This window comes from Protopterus annectens, chromosome 2.part1 (genome assembly GCF_019279795.1).
Source record: "Protopterus annectens isolate FY-2018-M chromosome 2.part1, PAN1.0, whole genome shotgun sequence".
Lineage (NCBI taxonomy): Eukaryota > Metazoa > Chordata > Ceratodontiformes > Protopteridae > Protopterus > Protopterus annectens.
In genome coordinates, this window is record NC_056729.1 from 1,183,746,534 (window position 1) to 1,183,768,086 (window position 21,553).

Sequence of the window (21,553 nt, forward strand, 5' to 3'; positions counted from 1 at the left end):
ATTGAAGCATCTCGCAGCATACCGGACTCCAAATGGGTCTCAGTAGAGGCCTGCAAATCAGAAGTAGTGGGTATCAGGGGCTGTGAAACTGCCTCACTGAGTACCGGCGAACTGGCGACTGGCTTAGGAGAAGCGTAATCGTCAGTTTTGGACCTAGACGGCCTGTCTCTGTCTTTTTCTGTGTGTTTTTAGGTATTCCGGTAGTCGGATTGCTAACCAACGACATTTCTGGATAATTAAAGCATGAGCCAAAATATTTTGAAGCAAAAATATACCAACGTTTAATAGTGCATTGATTAAATTTAGCACAAAAATGACAGCAAGGTACGTTGTGGTCAGGGCCTAGGGAAGAAATACAGTACAAATGAAAATCCTTATGAGGTATTTGCTTCCCACATGTAATGCAATTATTAAATTTTACTAAAATTGGTAAAGAGCAAGAAAAAGTTTCCCCAACAGGTATTTAGCTTTTTAGTTGAAGACTTTGGTTCTGAAACTCGAAAATGAATATTTCAGTAGTCGGCCGACCAGCACTTGCGAACTGCTTCTGCTTCGGGCACCGCATGGCAAGAAAGACTTTTGTAATGGCGTCGGCTGCATGTTTTATACCCCTGATGACCTGACGTCATGGAAGAAGGGACAGCAACCGACGCAGGACCCAAGACTTTGTTAATCAGGCCAACTGAGGGCAACCTGCCAGCAGATTACCCAAATGTAATGACTGCAACAGTGAAACACAAAGAACATCTGAATTCTGTATTCCCCAATTATTGGCTTTGTCCAGTTTTTTTGTGCTAAGAGGTTGAGAGCTATGGTGAGAAGTGAGAACTGAATTCACTAAATGATGGCCATTTAAGTTTCAGTCTCCCTGTCTTTCTGGAAACTGCTGATTTGCCATAGTGGTATGTTGCTCTGACTGTAGTGCACAGGGTCCTGGGTTCAAGTCATGTCAATGAAATGCATGGCGGTAACACAACATTTTATTCTAGCAACTTTCCAAAATTATACAAGCAATTTTAAAATGTGTTCCTGGTTTTTGGCCTTTTGTCCCCCCCCCCCCCCCAAAAAAAAAAAAAACTGAAACTGAAAATAAGTGCGAGAAGCTGTGCAAGATGCCTATGGCTTACACTACTGTCATTCTATTTATATATTTATATATATATATATATATATATATATATATATATATATATATATGGGTTTTCTTTTTAATTTCGAAATACTGAAATCCCGAATTTCAGTATTTCGAAATTAAAATACCGAAGTCTTGAAATACCAGTAAACCAGAAGTGCGAAATTCAAAATCCCGAAGTACAGAGATTTTGAATTAGCGCTTCTGGTGTTGTGGTGTGTGAATGGTAACATGCGAGTTTGGGTATGTTTGTATGTGTATGTCTGTTGGTTAGGGGCTTTAGTGTCTGTCAGTGTGTATTTTGATTGTGATGTGTGTGTGCAAGGGTGTGTATAATGTGTGGGAGTGAGCTGCTTGTGTGTGTCTGATTGTGCGATCTCAGAATTAGTATACATAAGTAGGGTGTGTGGGGGTGCAGCCCCCCACATGGGGGGGTGCAAGGGGGATTGCCCCCCTGCTTCTCTGTAGTGTAGGCTATTATATTTGAGTTGGGGGACATGGAGTGTATGTGTTTGTGTGTACTGTATCTGTAGTGCAGCATTGGGATTTTGAATTTTGCGGTTTTAGGGTTTCGGTGTTTGGTGTCTTCGGCTATGTAATTTTGAAATACTGAAATTCGGGATTTCAGTATTTCGAAATTACATAGTGAATATATATATATATATATATATATATATATATATATATATATATATATATATAAAAATCCAGCAGACAGCACAATTAACAAAGCCAGGGCCAGCCGATATCTAGTCCCAGTATACCTTCAGCATATGTATCAAATGCTGAACAAAAGCATAAATGAAAAAATTCAGCGTAGTTCAAATGCTGAAAACAATTCCAATGACTCAATTTAACAGCTTGCCAGCATTTCAGTAGATGTGCATAAAGAACATGCTCCAAGATGAACAGCTAAAAGTATAGACACATTTATTCAGCTTGCAGAAATAAAAACAATAAAACTGTAGAGGGATAAGCGCTTTCGGGTTACTCCAAAAAACCCTTCTTCAGATCCATATAACTTGTGTCTCTCAAGTATCTGATTTTTAAAATACTTTCAACCAATGAACAGCTAGCTTCAATTTGACATGTCATAGATGTCTCTTCAATCTCCGCCCTTTCAGGGCGGGTTTCATAGGGAAAGCTGTATTAAGCCCAGGTTTTTGAGGTGCTCTCAGTTTCCCTATCCAAAGCATTTCTTCTTGTTCAAGTCTATTATTCACATCACCCCCTCTCTTTGAAATATATATGATATGTAAAACTCTAAATACAAAACTATGTCCTTCATTATCTCTAATATGCTTGGCCGAGGGATTTTTATAGTCTTTAAGTCTTATATCACTGATGTGTTTGAACAGTCTCCCTTTCATCTGTCGTATCGCTTTTCCGAGATAGAAATTGTCACATGCTAGGCAAGTGGCTAGGTATATGACATTCTTTGTAGTGCAATCTGCATAAAAATTACTAACATATCTCTTTTTAGTAACTGGATGCTCGAAATAGCCATCCATATATATATATCTGCACATGGTGCACCTTCTACATGGAAAAGTTCCTTTTCTCCTTGAGATAGTGTGTGATTCCATTTCATTATCTTTACATAGTATTTGTTTTAAGTTCCTTGCATTTCTGAAACAAAACTTAGGTTCTTCTATATATATATATATATAGGTTTACTATTAAAATTTCGAAAAGAACTCCGTCGACTATACGATTGTCGAACATGGAAGTTCAAAAACGGTAATATCGATGACAAAAAAACAACCTAGGAACGGTTTTAACATGGGTCGAGATAGGTGTTCAGTGTTATTCCGAACTACAAACATCTCCCCTATCTCGACCCATGTTAAAACCCGTTCCTAGGTTGTTTTTGTCATCGATATTACTTTCAACTCCGTGTTCAATAGTATAGTCGACGGAGTTCGTTTTGAAATTTTAGTAGTAAACCATATATATATATATATATATATATATATATATATATATATATACACATAGCTTTTTTTTGGTGGGGGCTCCTATTACATGAACAAACTTGTCAAAGTTCGAATGTCATATAGTCGACACCATATGATCGAACTTTGAAAAGTTCAAAGGTTAAATCTAGTGGTGCCGTGTGGTGCAGAATGGGAGAATTTCCCTTTTCTGCACTGAAGTGCGATCTCGGAGTTGGTATATTTAAGTATGGGGCGTGTGGGGGGTGCAGGGGGGCTTGCCCCCCTGCTCAGAGTGTTAAGGTAAGTTTTATTTATTTTTTTGATGTTTTATTATATATTCAAAGTTTCAAACTTCGATCATATGTTGTCGAACATATGGGATTCGAAGTTTTGAAACTTTGAATATATAACATAGATCCTTTTTTTGTGTGTGTGTAGGAAGTAGACTTTTATGATGGAAATGTTCTGACTTGGGCAGTTTTGTCATTGGTTCATGCATTTTGTTTCATTGCCTACTGCAAAAATGTTCAAACAATAAATTTTAAAATGCGCTCTAACTTAAGTCTAACAAGTGTGCTGTAATATACAAGGAATATAATTTAATAAAGTCAGGAAGGTGTATCAAAGAACGCAGGTATGTTTCTTGTTTTGTATGCAAGCCAGGGGCCTATGATTTGAAAACAGCCCAAAGGTAATCTTTATCCACCACTGGCCAGATGCATTTTCTTTGGATGTGGTGTAGGTTTCAGTGTTGTTTCAATGAATGTGAGTTTCAAGGGCAGAGAAGTTTTAATGCCAAGTCTATTTTCATTGTGAGACAGTGTTGCTTTGTTTAGCGGATATCTATTAGTGTTTGTGCATTGCGCTATAAAATGTAAAAAAATCCAAATAATCGTTGTAGAAATAAAGCAGTATGCACACATTGGTGTTTATGGCAAATGAGGTGAAACAGCCAGGTAATGGGACATTGGAATGGCTTCAGGGGGACTCCAGTGCCATATTTTGGTCGTCTGTTCTTCGTTTGCATTTGAAAGTTGGTATCCCACAATTCCATTCGAGTGGGCAGGGTTACTTAATTATGCATGTAAATTTTACGTTAATCAGCGTACAGATTTGTACCTATTCTTGATGGGCTTTGTCCAGATTTTTGATGTTTCCAGGTTGAGAGGTATATTCACAGCTTTTTAAAATTCCTTCTTGTAAGGATTCTCCTGGGTATGTGATATCACACTGGAAGCCTGTCATCTGCTTTGGTGATAGTGAAGTTTTCTGATGCATTGCTGTTAACTGGATAATGCCCTTTACACTTGTATCTAGGAAAGTCTGAAGTTCTTTGAGACTTTACTGTAGATTTTTTGAAGTAGGAACTCTGCTGCTCTGTACAATACATGAAGTCTGTCCTCTGATAGATTTGCAAGGTACGGGGTTTTGGGACTTAATTTAACTGCAAATATTGTCCCTCCATTGATGGTGGCTTAGCATTGTAAGAACTGACAGGACTGTGGAATACTAGAATGATCTAGAAATAACTGAAATGAGGCTGCAATAAATGTGTTTATCTGTTAATTACCCAGAACTGTGCTAAACAGGTGCCAGTCTCTCCTTTATGTGACAAACCTTCTTGAACCTTTCAGGACAAAAATATGCACACAGTGTCGCTCAGTTAAGAATGTTTTATTATGCACCGTGGAGGTAGATGTCAATAATATCCAAATCAAATTGTTCTGTCGCTAATAACAGTGCAGATAAACTGAAACAGACTAAATTATAATGTCTGTAGCTTCTGCACTTATTAAGCTGTCCATAAATTCTGCACTCAGAATGTACTACCTACAACAGTACTGGTAAACTGAAACAGACTGAATTATAATGTCCATAGCTTCTGCACTCTTTATACTCAGAATTATTCCTTTTCTACTGAATGATATCATTAATATTCTAGAATGTTGGATATCTGACCTGACTTCTGCACTCACTCATGAGTGTCTGTACCAAACTTTTGTTAACTACAGTGCAGTGACTTTCTGCATACAAGCCTGAACTAAATAAGTTACTCACTTCTGTATCTGAAGTATCTCCAAATAATACCATAACCCTGTACCTTTCCTGTAAGTTGTACATGCCTTTTTAACCTTGGTTCCCAAGCCTGTTTGTACTTAATGTAATGTACATTCTGTAAGCACATTTCATTCTTATCAGTATTCTTGACTGAAGTTTATTGAAACATTCTTTCTACTGAATTTGCATGTAAAATTAAAATGAAGGTATATGTCTTTTAATATGGCTGCATTTCTAAGCGTATGAAAACAGAAAACCATATTTATGTCTAACAAATTACATCTAAGAGAAAACCAATCTTACACCTATCATTTTTATTCTGGTTGATTTGTACTGCAGAGATTATTTTAAACCACACTGCTTATTTTTAACATGTTCTAGGATAACAATCTATTTTTAGAGATTATGTTCTGTCTCTGTCCTAACAAGGCAATACAAAATATAAATCTGCTTCATCCAAGAAGGTTCTAGTACTAGTTGTCTCGGTGTGCCTGTACAGTATTGACAATGACCCTGCTCCTGGAAATGAGTGAATAAAATATTCTTTACATAACATGTGACATGGCATCAACAGCATAACCCTGTTGTTTACATCTTAAGAATGTCCACCATCAGTTTCATGTCCATGTCTTCCCCTGAAGAGCTGCATGTACCTGAAAATCCTGTGAAGACTGCACCAGAATGCGCAGTCTCCAGAGTCAACTATAGCATCTCTTCCAATTTTTCTCTTGTGCCATAGCTTTGACTTTTTTTTCATACAAAGAAAAATGCTATTCTTTCTTTTCTATCCTTGCCACTCATGTAGATATGCAACGTGGCATAATGGTACCTTAGACACTGTATCTCGGGTGTAGCATACAGATCATATTTCAAGTACTGTCACAATATAGAAGGACTCTCTTTTTCACCCCTTCTTACCCCATTTCTATTTACACTGCTTTTAGTACGATTCATTTCTGCCCGCCTCCAAATAACCTTCTGTATTTTGGTGGCTGCATCACTACCATCTCTAAACTACAATTAATTTACTGGAAAAAATAAACAATAGAGAAAATAACAAAGAAAACAGTTCTAGAAGTTATAACAAGCTGCATGTGTAGCTAGATTGTCATTTGGTCTATGAAGCAGTACATGTAACTTACAATTACAAAAATTAATAAAAATTACTATTTTGTGCAACTTTATATCACTGCAGATTTCAGACACAAGGACTAAGAATAAACTTCATGAAGCCACACAGTGTGTGCAATTTGTCTTATTTTTTTACCTTAGTGGCTACATTTGCAAAATAAAATCATTACTGCATAACACTGCCATTACTGCATAACACTGCCATGGCTCGTCACACTATGCTTACCTGTTCTGAGTAATCATTCCCATCTACATCATCACTGTTGGAATGGCCTCCAGGACTTTGAACATCGATACCATGACTCTCCAGGATTGCTGCTTCTTCGAAAAAAGCAGAAAGATCCATAAAATATCTGGCATTCTGATTATTTGCTAACAAAGTTCCTAAAACTAAAAATGCTCAATTATGGTGACAGTGACTATAAAAGGTGGCTTAAATTCCACTTCTAACCAAGCGTCTTTTCCAGACAATATTTCCTCAACTGATTAGGTGATCACATTCCTTGAAACTCAAAATCAGAGTCAGCATTTAAATATTAATGAATAATGTCTGCAATGACTTGACTCACTTAAGCAACAGAAGATAACTATCACTTGCATTTGTGTATATCATATTACAGCAAAGTTCTACTTCAAAATGAAGGTAAAGGCTGGTCGAAATACCTGAAATGTCCAGGTAATGTCTGTCTTTTTGCTTTCTTTATACTGATGAAGAAGGTTTGCATGATGGGAGCCATTCAGGGGGTGGGGTGCGGTTTGGAATCCAAGAGACTGTAACTTCTTCTGGGTAAGTCAAAATATGAGTCACCTGCATTAGTATCATCTAGTGCAGATGATTAGCAATGTGCCATCAAACAAAGGGAAAGAGGGAAAGAATGCTCTATGCAAGGGTCTGTATTCAGAAACTAGAGTGGACACAATATTACCAAGGCAAAAATAAACAGGCACTAAATGGCAGGTTTAAGGAATCTACTTAGTCTCCCTGTGCTACCATGTTACCCTACTATGCTGCTAATAAATGGATAACACAGGGAATAACCCTAACATTTCTGGTGTCAGAACACATAAAAGCAGCATAAATTAAATAGCTTCTACACTTAGTCAGTTTAGTAGAATAAGCACAACATTGAATAACTTGTCTCTGGATATTTAAATAAAGCACCTGTAGCACTTTTACGAGTGCAACAGTACCACCCTCAATAACATTCTGAAGCCACTGGTACACTGACAGCTTACCTATGGTTAATTTCTTACAGAAGAACTGTCTGCCAGTCAGAATAAATCCTCTGCTGTTAATCCTATGTAGGCTAAACCACATCTTTGTTTCAAATTGTTCACCCATATGTTATTTATTACTGTGTAACTTTGGTGAACTTGCAACCTTGCAAACCCAAGCTAGCTGCACAATATTTATATGCTACCTGAGAAGTGGGAGTTGGCCATGACTGATAGGTAAGTATATCTCTGATTCTCTCTCTGTCTCTCTTATTGCACTCTTTGCCTGCTGTTGCATCCACAATCCTGCTGTTAGTTTTCTGGCACAAATCAAATGAGAGTGGAACAGGAATACCTTAAGCAAAACCAGCAGCTGTACTATATCACTATAAATTAACACTGAAATTATGTGGAAATGCTGGTCTAACTCCAAACCCAGGTTTACTGAAAATTTTCACTTCCTCTTCTCTTCTTATGGGTAGCCCTTGCTCTTAATCTACTTCCAGAAGATAAGGGCATACTCCAAAAATGTTGTCACACATTTTTCAGATGTAAGGTCTAAGTTTTCTGAATTTCAATACTAAAAGTCAGGCTATAAATGATATATCTTAGGACAGAAACAGAGTAATGCAGAAGAATCTTTCATTTGTATGCTTTTTTTATCTTTATACTTGCTAAGCTTTTGTTACCTCCAGGTTGCCCTTGTGATGTGTTAATTCCCCATCTCATTACTGACCTTCACTCAAATTCCTGTCTGTCTAAATCCTCAGGTTAATAATTCCTACTATAAACAAAGTACAACAGTTGAATCACATATCATTATCAACCCTGCTTCATCTAGGGCATAAGGGAGAAGCCAGTACTGCAGTGTGTGCACACCAGACACAGATACAACTGCAGTTTTTCACCTTGTTATGGCCTCCATTCAAGAACGTACATGAAATAATCATACAATACAGAGATGTCCCAAAGAGAATAGATATGTGAAGTTCTCATTACAGCAGTAGATTTCCAAGGGAGTGAGATTCCTGAAACAATACAACAAATTATTTTCCCCAAGTGTCATTTGCTGAAATGGCCTATTTTCTTTCTGGCAATTAACTATCTCCCGCTTGTGCTGAATATTGATACTGGCTGGAGGATGTCCCATATACAACTGACAGTATCTGGCACCCCGTTCATTTTTCCAAACAATAAAAAGTACAGTTGTGCTGTTGTTGTTGTGTCTTTTGGCTTATCCAGGTTGGGGGTCGCCACAGCAGAACTACGGTCCGCTAATGTTTGGTAGTGGATTTTTACGTGCCGAGTTACCAGCCCTGATGCACAACCTTCAATGAAGGCACGCCCATTCATGCATGCCTCCACACAGAAGATGCTCTAGCTGAGAATCGAATGTGACAACGTCTTGCTATGAGGCGACAACGCTACCGCAGCACATAAATGTAGATGTTCGAGTGTATTCACTGTTGCAGTCATTACTCTTGGGTTATCCTGCTGGCAGGCTACCCCTCAGTCGGCAAAGAATTCCAAAGTCTAGGTCCTCTTCCCTGACGTCAGTGCGCCAGGGGTATAAAAGATGCAGCTGACGCCATTTTCTTCAGTTTTTCTTGCCCCAGATGTCAGGTGCCTCCAAACTGGTAGGCTGAAAAATATGCCAGTAAAAATGCATGCACAAAAATAACATTTTCTTCATCTACAAGCAAATAAACCAAATAGGTTGTGTAGGATAGAGAAGAGCATTTAAGTCCCAGCAAAGAAAAGGGGGATGGAGGGTGGGTAACCTGGACTGCAACAGTGAATACACTCAAACATCTACATTTATGGTAGGTACACAACTGTACTATGTTCATCGTGTTTCACTGTTGCAGTCATTACTCTTGGGTTGAATCCCAAAGCTGAGGATGGGTGGCTGGGCTAAATAGGATTAGGAGAGGTTATGAGGCCCGGCAGAACTGCAGAGGCAAAGCCTGCTCTGGACTTAGAGTAAAGAGATAAGTGGTAGTGCTTTGTGAAGGTGTGCACTGAACTCCAAGTTGCAGCCTCTAAGATATCTTTGGTTGGTACTCCTCTGAGAAAGGCTGCTGCTCTGGTGGAATGAGGCCTAATGCCCTTAGGCACTGATTTGCCATGTTGAAAATAGCAGAAGTGGATGCAATGGCCTATCCATTTAGAAATAGTTTTGAGATAGCCTTTCCTTGTGATCCTGCAGTATATGACACTAAAAGTTGCTCAGTCTTTCTGAAAGCTTTAGTTCTGTCCAAGTAGAACCGTAACTGCCTGTTTATGTCCAAAGAATGCAGAATTTTCTCACCCTTGTCCTGTGGATTTAGATAAAAGATAGGCAAGTGAATGGTTTGGTTGAGGGCCACACTGGACACCACCTTAGGCATAAATGTAGGGTTTGTCCTGAGAGAAACCCTGTCTGGATGAAAAATGATGAAAGGTTCCACAGCCATTAGTGCTTGTAACTCCGAGACTTGCCTTGCAGAGGTTATTGCAAGGAGCAGAGCTGTTTTCCAGGATAATAATTTTATATCTGCTGTTGATGCTGGCTCGAAAGGAGGCAGTGTGAGTTTTTCCAAAACATAATTGAGGTCCCAGGCCGGAATTGGTGCTCTCCTTGGAGGCCTAATGTCTTTGGCCCCCCTGAGGTACTGCCTTATTAAAGGATGAGAAAAGATAGGCATGAATCTTAACTGATGAGAAAGAAAGGCCTTTGTTCAGCATCTCAGTTAGGTATTGTAAAATCTGAGGGATATTTGGTACACACGTGTCAATGCCTTATTCCTGGTTCTAAGCACAGAATCTCTTCCATTTTTCTGCATAAGATTTTCTGGTACTGGGCCTCCTGGCCTCCAAGATAACATCCATAAGAGCTTTTGAAAGAGGAGTGTTCTGAATGGCTACATTATCTGCCATGCTGCCAGATTTAAGGTCCTGAGTTGGCTGTGCAGGATCTGATTGTTTTGTTGGGTCAGCAAGTGAGAAGTTTGAGGCAATATCCATGCTGGACCTTGAGACAAGCTGTTTAGGATTGGGTACCAGTGCTGGCATGGCCAATCTGGTGCAATCAGTATCATTTTTGGCTTCTCTTGTCTGACCTTTAGGAGTACCCTGGGAAGGAGAGGCAGTGGGGGAAAAGCATATACTGGTAGATTTTTCCAGCTGAAGGATAGGGCGTCCACTTTCCATGCTTGCTTGTGGTAAATCCTTGTGCAAAATCTCTGCAATTGGCAGTTGCGAGGGGAGGCAAACAGATCTATGTCTGGGCATCCCCATTTCCTTATTATCATGCTGAAGACTTGTGGATCCAGTTTCCATTCGTGGGGATCCATGAGGTTTCTGCTTAGTTTGTCTGCCAGAGTATTTGTTTTTCCTGGCAGGAATTGTGCTTGCAGGTGAACTTGAAAAGCCAATGCTGTGTCCCATAAGGTCATTGCTTGTCTCAAGATGGGGTAGGAATGTGTACCTCCCTGCTTGTTTATGTACCACATGACCGTAGTGTTGTCTGTCTTTATCAGTAAGTGAACTGGGTGAAGCAGGTCCTTGAAAGCTGTCAGGGCATTTTGAACAGCTAGCATCTCTTTTTGATTGATGTGAAGATGCATCTGGTTTGCAGGCCATGTGCCCTGAATACATTTTCCTACCATATGGGCCCCCCAGGCATAATCTGATGCATCCGTTGTCAGTGTCTGTCTGGCTGTGGATAAACTGAATGGCAAACCCTTGTTATGGTGACAGGCTTCTGCCCACCATCGAAACTCCTGTTGCAGGCAGGGAATGAGTGCAATTACTGTCTCCAGGCTGTGGCAATGCTGAGTCCAAACACTTTTTAGATACCATTGTAGTTTCCTCATATGCAGTCTGGCATATGGAATTAGTAGAATGCAGGATGCCATGAAACCCAAGGCCTGCAGGATTTTCCTTGCAGATAAGTGGGTTTTTGTTGCCAATTTCTTGAAGTAAGTAGTCAGTTGGTTTTGTTTGTCTGGCGTGAGATAAGCCATCTGGGCAGTTGTATTTAAGCTTGCACCCAGGAATATTATCTCTTGAGAGGGCACTAGTTTTGATTTCTTCTCGTTTACTGTGTACCCTAGGCCAATTAGTAATCTTTTTACAAACGCCAGCGAACTGCTTTTGCTTCGGGCACCGCGCGGCAAGAAAGACTGAAGAAAATGGCGTCGGCTGCATCTTTTATACCCCTGGCGCACTGACATCAGGGAAGAGGCAACAGCAACCGACGCCGGACCTAGACTTTGGAATTCTGGCCTACTGAGGGTAGCCTGCCAGCAGGATAACCCAAGAGTAATGACTGCAACAGTGAAACACGATGAACATCTTCTAAAACTTGTAACAATCTTGGTAATGATTCATAAAGATCAAATGCATGCTGGAACAAGGCCAAACACATACTGTACCATTTAAGGCATTCCTGCCTAACATCTGCTTCCCACTGTCACATATCTTCAGGGAGGAGGTACTATAGGTCTTCATACAGGTATCTACTGTTCAACAGTTAGGGCAATGCCAGTAGCCTCAATCAATAGTTCAGACAAGTTGAACCAGGCATACCTCTCAGCTGTCCAGATTTTCACCAAATATTTTTGGCCCCTTCCTCATAAAATCTGCATTTTTTTTCTGGCAAACCACTGCAGACTGAAGCCACTAAATAATGACAGACATTTGAGTTTCAGACTTCATATCCTTTAAAAATGCATGCCAACATAAAACCTGTAATTATTGCAATTTTCCAAGTTCTAAGACCAATATTTAAAATATGTCCCTATTTTTGGGCCTCTTGTTTCCACATTACATTTTACTTTGTGCACATTTCTTGTTGTAAGAGGTTGAAAGGTATAGACCCGGACATTCACCTTACTAAATTCAGCTGCACCCTGAATTGTCTATGTGGGAGAAAGTGCATGATTTTGGCCTCCTTAACAAACCAGACAGGTGGTCTCCATGTGGCACTAGCACTGGCAAATAGTGCCAAAATTATCAGGTAAAACAAAATGGTAGCTTGTGATTCACACCAGACATGTGATTTTTGAACTGCAAGCACCACAGCCTAGTGCAACTGCTTCAAAATGTGACAAGTGTACATATGCAGATATTCTGCATAGGTTCATAGGTGTGTACTAGGGTCTATATTATAACATTGAAGTTATAAAACTTTGAATGTTATAATATCGAACCCACTACATCGAAGGATGAAAACAGCTAAGCCCCGACACATCGAATTCTTACCTAGGGCAAGATTTCGGTGGGCCGTTCCGTGGCTTTGCTATTTCCTCCACTGTGGTGCGATAGTTACGGACCTTAGGGTTAGGGTGCAGGTTAAGGTAAGTGGATAGTTAGGAATGTATGTATGTTGTAGTGTAGGGTTGGGTTTTGTTAACTGTATGTGTGTATATTAATTAGTTTGTTTGTGTATAGTTTCGTAGGGTATGTGTGCGATAGTTATGGACCTTAGGGTTAGGGTGCGGGTTAAGATAAGTGGATAGTTAGGAATGTATGTATGGTTTGGTGTAGGGTTGGGTTTTGTTAACTGTATGTGTGTGTATTAATTTGTTTGTGTATAGTTTCGTAGGGTATGTGTGCGATAGTTACGGACCTTAAGGTTAGGGTGCGGGTTAAGGTGGATAGATAGGAGTATATGTACGGTTTAGTGTAGGGTTAGAAGTAGGGTTTTGCTAAGTGTATGTGTGCGGTTTATTTATTTTGGTGTGCTTGTGTTGTGTGTATGTTTCTCGGAACATCAAATTTTTTTCCCTGGGAAAAAATTCGCTATTCTGAGTGTTCAGTGTCATCATATTTTGAAATTCCAAGTTCGAGCTTATGTTGATCGATATTTTGGAATTTCGAATATATGATATAGACCCGTGTACTTGGCTAATGGCCCTGGAGCCTTTACAAGCCTAGCCCACACTCTATCAAGTACAGCCATTGGCGTGATCCCCGAAGTGAACTTTCTGTTTCCCATCCGCTCATCAAGATTTCTCTTGAAGAGGGCCAGTGAGGTGTTCTGCTTGACATGTATGGGAAGTCTATTCCAGAGCATGGACAGTCTCTGGGTTATGAACCTGTCCCTCCAGCATGCTCTGTTGATTGTGGTAATGAGTCTGAGGTCTCTGAAGCGTGTGGTGTGAAGGGACTGGAATTTCTTTAGATGTAGCATTTCTAATAGAGCTGGGTCAGACATGGCTTTGTAAGTCAAGCAGAGATTGCCTCTTAGTAGACGATATGAGGCAGAGAATAGCTGGAGTTTTTTGAGTCTGTCCATGTAGGACATGTGTTTAAGGCCTAGGATCCTCTTCGTGATGCACTTTTGTGGCCTTTCCAGCTGTTGTATGTGTCTAGTGAGGTACATGCCAAATGGGGCATTATACTCGATGATTGGACTAATGAGGGAAGAGTAGTGAGAGAGAATGACCTCTTTCTTCCTGGATGCAAAACCCTTGCTAATGAGATGTGCCACATAGAAGGACTTTCTGACCACAGTGGCAATGTGGTGGTTGAAGGAGAGGTTGCTATCAACCTGTGTCCCCAGATCTCTTGTGACGCCTTCGGTGTTCAGTGGGCTTCCATCGATGTGGTAATTAGTGGGAACTGAATTTTTCCCAAAGGGCATGAAGACGCATTTTTTGGCATTAAGCTTAAGGCCACAGTTTCGACACCAGTCATTGGTCTCAGTGAGGCCTTTCTGTAGGATGCCTGCATCACTTGGGCAGTTAATAATGGCTCCCAGCTTGCAGTTGCCTGTGAACTTGGTCAGCCAGAGTCCCTCCGTGTTGGCCTGGACTTCTGAGAAGTAGATGCCAAACAGGAGAGGACCCAGGACCAATCCCTATGGGACTCCACTCGAGACTGGTCAGCAGTCTGACTTGGGAGTCTGCTACTTTCACACTGTGGGTTCTAGCTGTGAGACAATTTGCAACCCACCCAGTGATATAGGGGTTGATGCGTAGTTTGGTGAGTTTATCAATAATTCCTGAGTGGGGAATGGTATCAAAGGCCTTGGCCAAATCGAGGTAGGCTGTATGAACTGCCTTACCCTTATCCACAGCTCTGGTAACTGACTCAAAGAAGTCAACCTGGTTAAGCAGGCATGATCTACCTTTCACAAAACCAAACTGCACAGGATCTAGAGTTTTGAGATTCCCTATATCCTTGTTAATTAGTTCCATGTTGATGCATTTCATAGCCTTACATATCAGACTCATTAGGCTAATGGGGTGATAATTCCCTGGGTCTGCAGTCACTCCCCCTTTATGGAGAGGGATGACTGTAGCAGTGTGCCATTCGGTAGGGACAAAGCCTGAGGTGAGGCTGTGATTGAACAGGGCACACAGATGTTGTGCCAGTTCACTTTATAGTTCATGTAGAACACATCCAGGGATATTGTCAGGTCCCATGGAAGCTGCACTCTTGGCCTTGGACAATACAGCTTTAACCTCTAAATGCATGAACATTCAGTAAAGGTAAATTAGTCATGCACAGTGGAACAAGTAAATTAGTAAAGCTAGCTGCATGGCATGTCACCTATGCACTTCACCAACATACAAAATTCACTAACATACGTGGAACCCACACACATTTGAGTACATACCACACAAAGTGCTACATATTTACTGCTTATGATGGCATGTCACCATTTTAAACACCATATTATACACCAAAAGAAGAGCATCAGCACCACCAGCAATACAGCACTGTGAACAAGTTTTTGGCAGTAAAGATGCGTAGTTCAAAGAAGACAGTTCTGAGGAAATACAGTGTTCTGCAGTACTGTGGTAAGCGATACATCTCTGGTATGTTGTACATATGAGCTCTTTTCCTAAAGCAGAGTAATCGTACACATAGTGATGCGTATCAAGGTTACCTGCAACTTGTACTTGCATACAGCCCATATATTATACACAAGTGTCTGTATATCAAGACTGTATCCAAGAGAAGGCAGCCCACTATTAGTGGTAACTATCCCTGTACTATCCTGTATGTCCTGCATAGATGTTCTCTATGCATATGCTAAGGGGGCATTTGTAGTGAGCCTCCGCACGTGGAACCCCCAAAATCATAGCTCAGTAGACCATTGTCACCTGTGACTCTGAAGGGCCAACCTGTACATCCTGTCTGTGAAGCCCATCCTTCCCCTGTTTGGCCCTGTTGATGTCTGTTGAACAGACACTTCAAGTGTACACATGAAAATCACAAGTACTCCACAAACGCAAAGTAAACAACAAACCTAAATAGTGAACCCTAGTGAGATGCCAACAGGAAATTGTTCAATAAAATAAACAAATGCTTTCGCTCTAGATAACAATGGAACTTCTTCAGATACCAAAACACATTTCACACAGTAATTATATACATATTATTATCCAATCATATTGTCCAAAAAGCAATTCATTATGATGTACCATCTCTCTATTCTGTGAAACTATTAAAGACAATGAAACTACACTTTATTTTTCTACAAAAAGTAAATATATATATATATATATATATATATATATATATATATATATATAGGTAAAACCTGGAAAAAACTCTATTAGGAAAATTCTACAAAAAACATACATAATAAAACCCATTTGTGATTTTTTTCGTAAAATAATTCATAATTTACCATGCTAAAACACTGCTTACAGACAACTTGTCATTAATGCCTAGTGTTTGGCCTGCATTAAGTAAACATTGCATATACAATTCCCTATATTCCAGGTAGAAGGGACCAGGTTCCCACCCTAATGTTAGATGTGACCTTCTCTAATATAAAAAAATACAAAGTTTTTAGTTATTGCATACCTATGCATGACCGTATAAAGTGTTTTTAGAATCCCGTTTCCTAAAGGCATATACATGCAGATAAATCCTATTCCTAAGTTGGTGCTCAGTTTTTGCCTACATAAAACATGGGGCAAGTACTTTAGTTTTACAACCATACCTGCCATTGGGACTTATTAACCTAGGGTAATTTCCTATTCTTAAACTAATGCTGTCATTAATGTATCTACATAGAGTGCATGTCCCACATTTCTTAATTCCCTTTTCTTGATAATTTTTCCATAGTACACCCGTTACTACCTTCAAAATAAGACTTTAAATTCTTGCCTTTCTTATACACTATACTGTGAACAGTCTCTAACATCAATGTTAAATCAAAGGCCTGAAAAACACTCTTCCAGTTCTTTTCAAGGATGTTCCTTTATTGAAGACTGCCATTATCATACAATAGTACCATGGCCATGCTCCTATTGTTGTCAGTACTGTTGTTACAACTAACGGTGTTACAGAATCGCAAAATAGGTTTTATAAAGCTTTATCTGTTAAATAAAACATACTCAGCCTAAGTGTTAATCATAGCGGTGGTGTGATTTCTAGCCAAAAACATACTTCAAAAACACCATCATCTGTTACTAAACGGGACAACCTTACTATCTGCCCTTTCATAAAATTCCTTTTTTGCCAGTGTGGGTGTTGATTCAGGTTTACTATCAAAATGACGAAAGTCATTACAAAAATCCATTCAGAACCTCATACGGAAAGGCTGAATCACAAATTTCACTTAGGTGAAATGTTGAATTTGCTGAATGAATTCAGCAAATTCAACAACTTCACTGAACATAAAATGTGATGTCTGCATAGGAGCTCAATTAAGTACACTTCTACATCATGTCTTTGCAGGGGGGGGGGCAAGCTCCCCTGCACCCCTTGTGGGGGACTGTGCCCCCCCTGCTAACTATATATTCCAACTCTGAGATCGCACTAATGTGAGGAAAGGAATGAATGTCCCAATCCGCACTGTACCACGATCTCTAGCCCATAGATCGACTCCATATCAGCTAATGCACAATGGCATTCTCTGATATGACGGACGGCAACACGGCAATCGACCAAATGGATCCGATGTCCCATCTGCAGTGCATCCATGTTCAAGGTTCAAGATAGTAAACAGTTGACTCGTATAGTAAAGGTAACTACTAGTGTGTGCCGTTTTCCAAAAAATCTTACTATTCAAATCCAACACAGTCAGTGCTCTTGTAAACAGTAACATCTAAGTAGTCAACATTATCAACAACCACATTATAATTAAAGGAAAAAAAGAGGTAGTATTATTAATACAATCAATAAAATCAGCACTATTCTCTTGGTCTCCACTGCTTAAAATCAACATGTCATCACGTCATCCAAAAAAAATGAAAATATAAATAAATTCATAATATTTAGAGGTAAAAATAAAATTAAGTCTCCCACCACCATAGAATAATACTAGCAAACATTGGTACAAAAGCATTACCACACATATGGTCTGTCTGTAGTACTCACCCTCAAAATATACAAAATAGTTTTGTAAAACCATTTCTATAAAAAGCTGACAATCTTAATTTCACTGTTAAGCAGGGCAGTACCACTTGTTAAAGCCTACACAGACAACTCAATGCCAAAGTTGTCGGGGATCACTAAAAATAAATCTTTCACATCAATAGTTAAAACTCTCAACAAATGTCATGAACCTATTAAAAGGCGAGTTTTGTCAACAAAAAAACTTTTACTTTGACAGTCCATGTATTTAGCAAGGGACTCAATCTTTGAACCACCTGCTGCCACAAATGGCCTCACGGGGTACATAATTGATTTGTGCACCTTCAGGATGCCAAACATAGACGGCGGGATCAAGGGACTCTTTACTTTAAGAAAATTTGGCAATTTGAGACTAAAGCCAAAGTCCAAAAACATGTCTTCTAAAATTAAACCAATTCTACTATAGGCAATGTTCACTTCACTCTTAGAGACAAGTAAAAAAACAATTATCATCTTAAAAGAAAATTCAGCATCTAACCACTGTACACAAGGTTGCCCATAATAACCCCCCTTGTCGGGCTTCATAATACAAAATTTTTGTTGTTACTTAAATCAAAAAGCAATCTGTTTTCATCAGCAATTAAATTTAAAAAAGGTCCATTCATACTTTGGTGATCAGTAGATCTAATGTCAGCCTCAAACAGTTTTTTGAAAAGAACTATAGGTGGCAACAACGTGGGATTGTAGGCAATTTTTCTAAGGAAGTTCCCAAAACCACAGCTGTCATTCTCTATCAAACAAACCAAGCTTCCTATAAAAAAATCTTAATGGCATTTATAACATTAAACTTCATCAAAGGTACAAAACTGAAACCTTTAAAAAATAAACTGTCATAACAGTTAATAATCACTTAATTGCTATAATTATAAATTTTAAACCCCTCATATTCAATTAGAATAGTGCCTCAAGTGTATACATGCATATGTCTGTCCTACACTGTTTACACCATAACACATCTGTGGCACCTACTGCATTTTAATTCCTGTCAAAACCTGTAATGTTGTGCATACCCATAGCAAACCACTGCTGGCAGGCTTAGGACTGCAGGGCAAGACCTATAACTGCAAGTCCCTGGAAGTATAAAAGTGAAACTAAAGGATAATGGCAAATGTTGCCAACCGTTCTTCTGCTTTAAAGATACTTTCTTCGGGGGTGGGGGGTCAAGCCCCACCACATCACTCCCACACTCCTGATACTATATGCATATATATGACTAAGCCACTACACAGAAATACACACACACACACACACACACATATATATATATCCCACCACAATACTGCAGGAGCTCTGCCACTAGGGCCAACTCCCACACATTTTCACTGATAATTTTGTCTTTGTACAACTCCATACCTCTCAACTGTACAGATTTTCACAGAACGTCCAGATTTTTGCCTTATATTTTTGGTCCGTTTTTCATAAAATTAAGGCTTTCTGGCAAATTACTCGCAGTGGTGGTGCTGCGGTAGCGTTGTTGCCTCACAGTAAGACGCTGTCCGGTTCGACTCTCAGCTAGAGCGTCTTCTGCGTGGAGATATGCGTGAATGGGCGTACCTTCGTTGAAGGTTGTGCGTCAGGGCTGGTAATTCGGCACGTAAAAATCAATTACCAATCATTAGCGGACCGGAGTTCCGCTGTGGCGACCCCTAACCGGTAAAAGCCAAAAGACGCAACGACAACAACATAGCTTTCTGGCAAATTAGTGGCATATCATTAAAAATTGAAGTTAGAAAATAATGACAGACATTTGAGTTTTAGACTTCATATCCATCAGAAAATTCATGCTAATGCAAAACTTGTTAGTCTATCAACTTTCTAAGTTTGTAAGAGCAATATTTAAAAATTGTCCCTATTTGTACCACTTTTTTCATGGATTTGTCAAGATTTCTTACTCTAAGAGGTTGAGAGGTATGACAACTGCCTGTGATCACTTCATCTGACCCCAATACTGCAGGAGCTTTGCCACAAAGGCCAACTCCCACATACTTTCGATGCAAATTGCATCTCTGTACAATAGCCTGTGGTCACTACATCCGACCCCAGTACTGCAGGAGATCTGTCACAAGGGCCAACTCTCAAACATTTTACTAAAAATTTTGTCTTTGCACAATAGCCTGTGGCCACTGCATCCGACCCCAATACTGCAGGAGCTCTGCCACGAGGGCCAACTCCCAAACATTTTCACTGAGAATTTTGTCTTTGTACAACTGCCTGTGGTCATTACATCTGACCCCAATACTGCAGGAGCTCTGCCACAAGGGCCAACTCCCAAATGTTTTCAATGAGAATGTTGTCTTTGTTGAACAGAAAACGAAGCTACTGTTTTTTTCTTCCTAAAAACTACAACCACATTAAATCCACTTTCACATTCCTGTCCCTCAATAACACACACATATGAAACTAGCACTAAACTCTTTGGTGTCATCACTGACAACCAACTTAAACTTGATCTACACATTAGCAATTGTATCAAGAAAACTCATCAGAAACTAGGGCTCCTCTACCATAAAAAGGGTTTCTCACTAGTGAAGCTAAAGTAACTCTCTCTCTCTCTTATGCCTACCTCCTACCTGGTCTATTATATGGCTCTCAAATTCTTACTTGCCTCAACTCCACACTCCTTGCCAAATTTGAATCTACCTACAACAAGACAGACAAATTTGCAGCCCATAAAACTTGCAAGTCACATCACTGTCTCTCACTCAAACACCTTAACTGGCTAGAACTACCTCACCAGCTTCTTCTCCCTCAACTCCAGATCATCCACTCTGTCCTTTATCAGCCTTCTTACTGTCCTACCCTATCATCTATTATCTCCCACTCTTCACCTGCTAGATCCCTCCAGAACTCTAACCTAGATCTGCTGCAAATCCACAAGCCTAAAACTAAGAAAGGATGTATTCTCTATAGCTATAATCCTCCCAAGGCCTGGAACAAACTCCCACTAGAGATCAGGTCACTCAAGCAACTTAGTCAATTCAAGCTAGCCACTAAAGAATACCTGTTAAGTCAATGAACGTGCCTCTGTACCCACCCCCCTTAAACAGCCTATCAACCCTAACTGCACAGCTCTATTTGCTCCAAACTTATGTAACTTTCTTTACTTTCTAGACCTTGTTTCACATTAACTTCTCTATCCTAGGCACATTACATACATTCTTATCTGCATAATGTAAGATTTTACATCTGTGACAAAACTATTGCTAGTCCTTCTGAATGATGTAGGATTCTAAATCTGACAGACATAATGATTAGTTTACTGTGGTAAATCCTTGTTTTTCATGTATATGTTGCTTTGAGTATTTTCTGTAAACCAGTTGTTGATTGTTTACTTATTTTTGTAAATGAAAATCCGTATATCATGTGTGGCTTTTCTCCCCGGGCCTTCGCTGAAAAAAGGCTACTTAGCTCTGTCGGACAAACCCAGTCAACAAATGTAAAATAAATAAATAAATAGTCTGTGGTCACTACATCTGACTGCAACACTACAGGAGCTCAGCCACAACGACCAACTCATTTTCACTGAGAATTTTGTCTTTGTACAACTGCCTGTGGTCATTACATCTGACCCCAATACTGCAAGAACTGTGCCAAAGGCCCAACTCCCAAATGTTTTCAATGAGACTGTTTTCTTTGTACAACAATCTGTGGTCACTACATCTGACTGCAATACTACAGGAGCTCAGCCACAACGACCAACTCTCAAACATTTTCC

The 21,553-nt window shown here is 39.7% G+C and overlaps 1 protein-coding gene across 6 annotated transcripts in view; it reads right to left on the reverse strand.

Moving 5' to 3' along the window:
* Positions 1–21,553, reverse strand: part of HMBOX1 (homeobox containing 1) — a 1,854,813-nt gene that overhangs the window by 352,680 nt on the left and 1,480,580 nt on the right. For 4 of the 6 annotated variants that reach the window (XM_044062711.1, XM_044062708.1, XM_044062712.1 and 1 more), the window contains one exon: positions 6,485–6,579. In XM_044062711.1, coding sequence (XP_043918646.1) covers positions 6,485–6,579 — 95 coding nt within the window. The remainder of the gene's footprint in view (positions 1–6,484; positions 6,580–21,553) is intronic. The other 2 variants (XM_044062710.1, XM_044062709.1) reach the window with 2 other exon arrangements.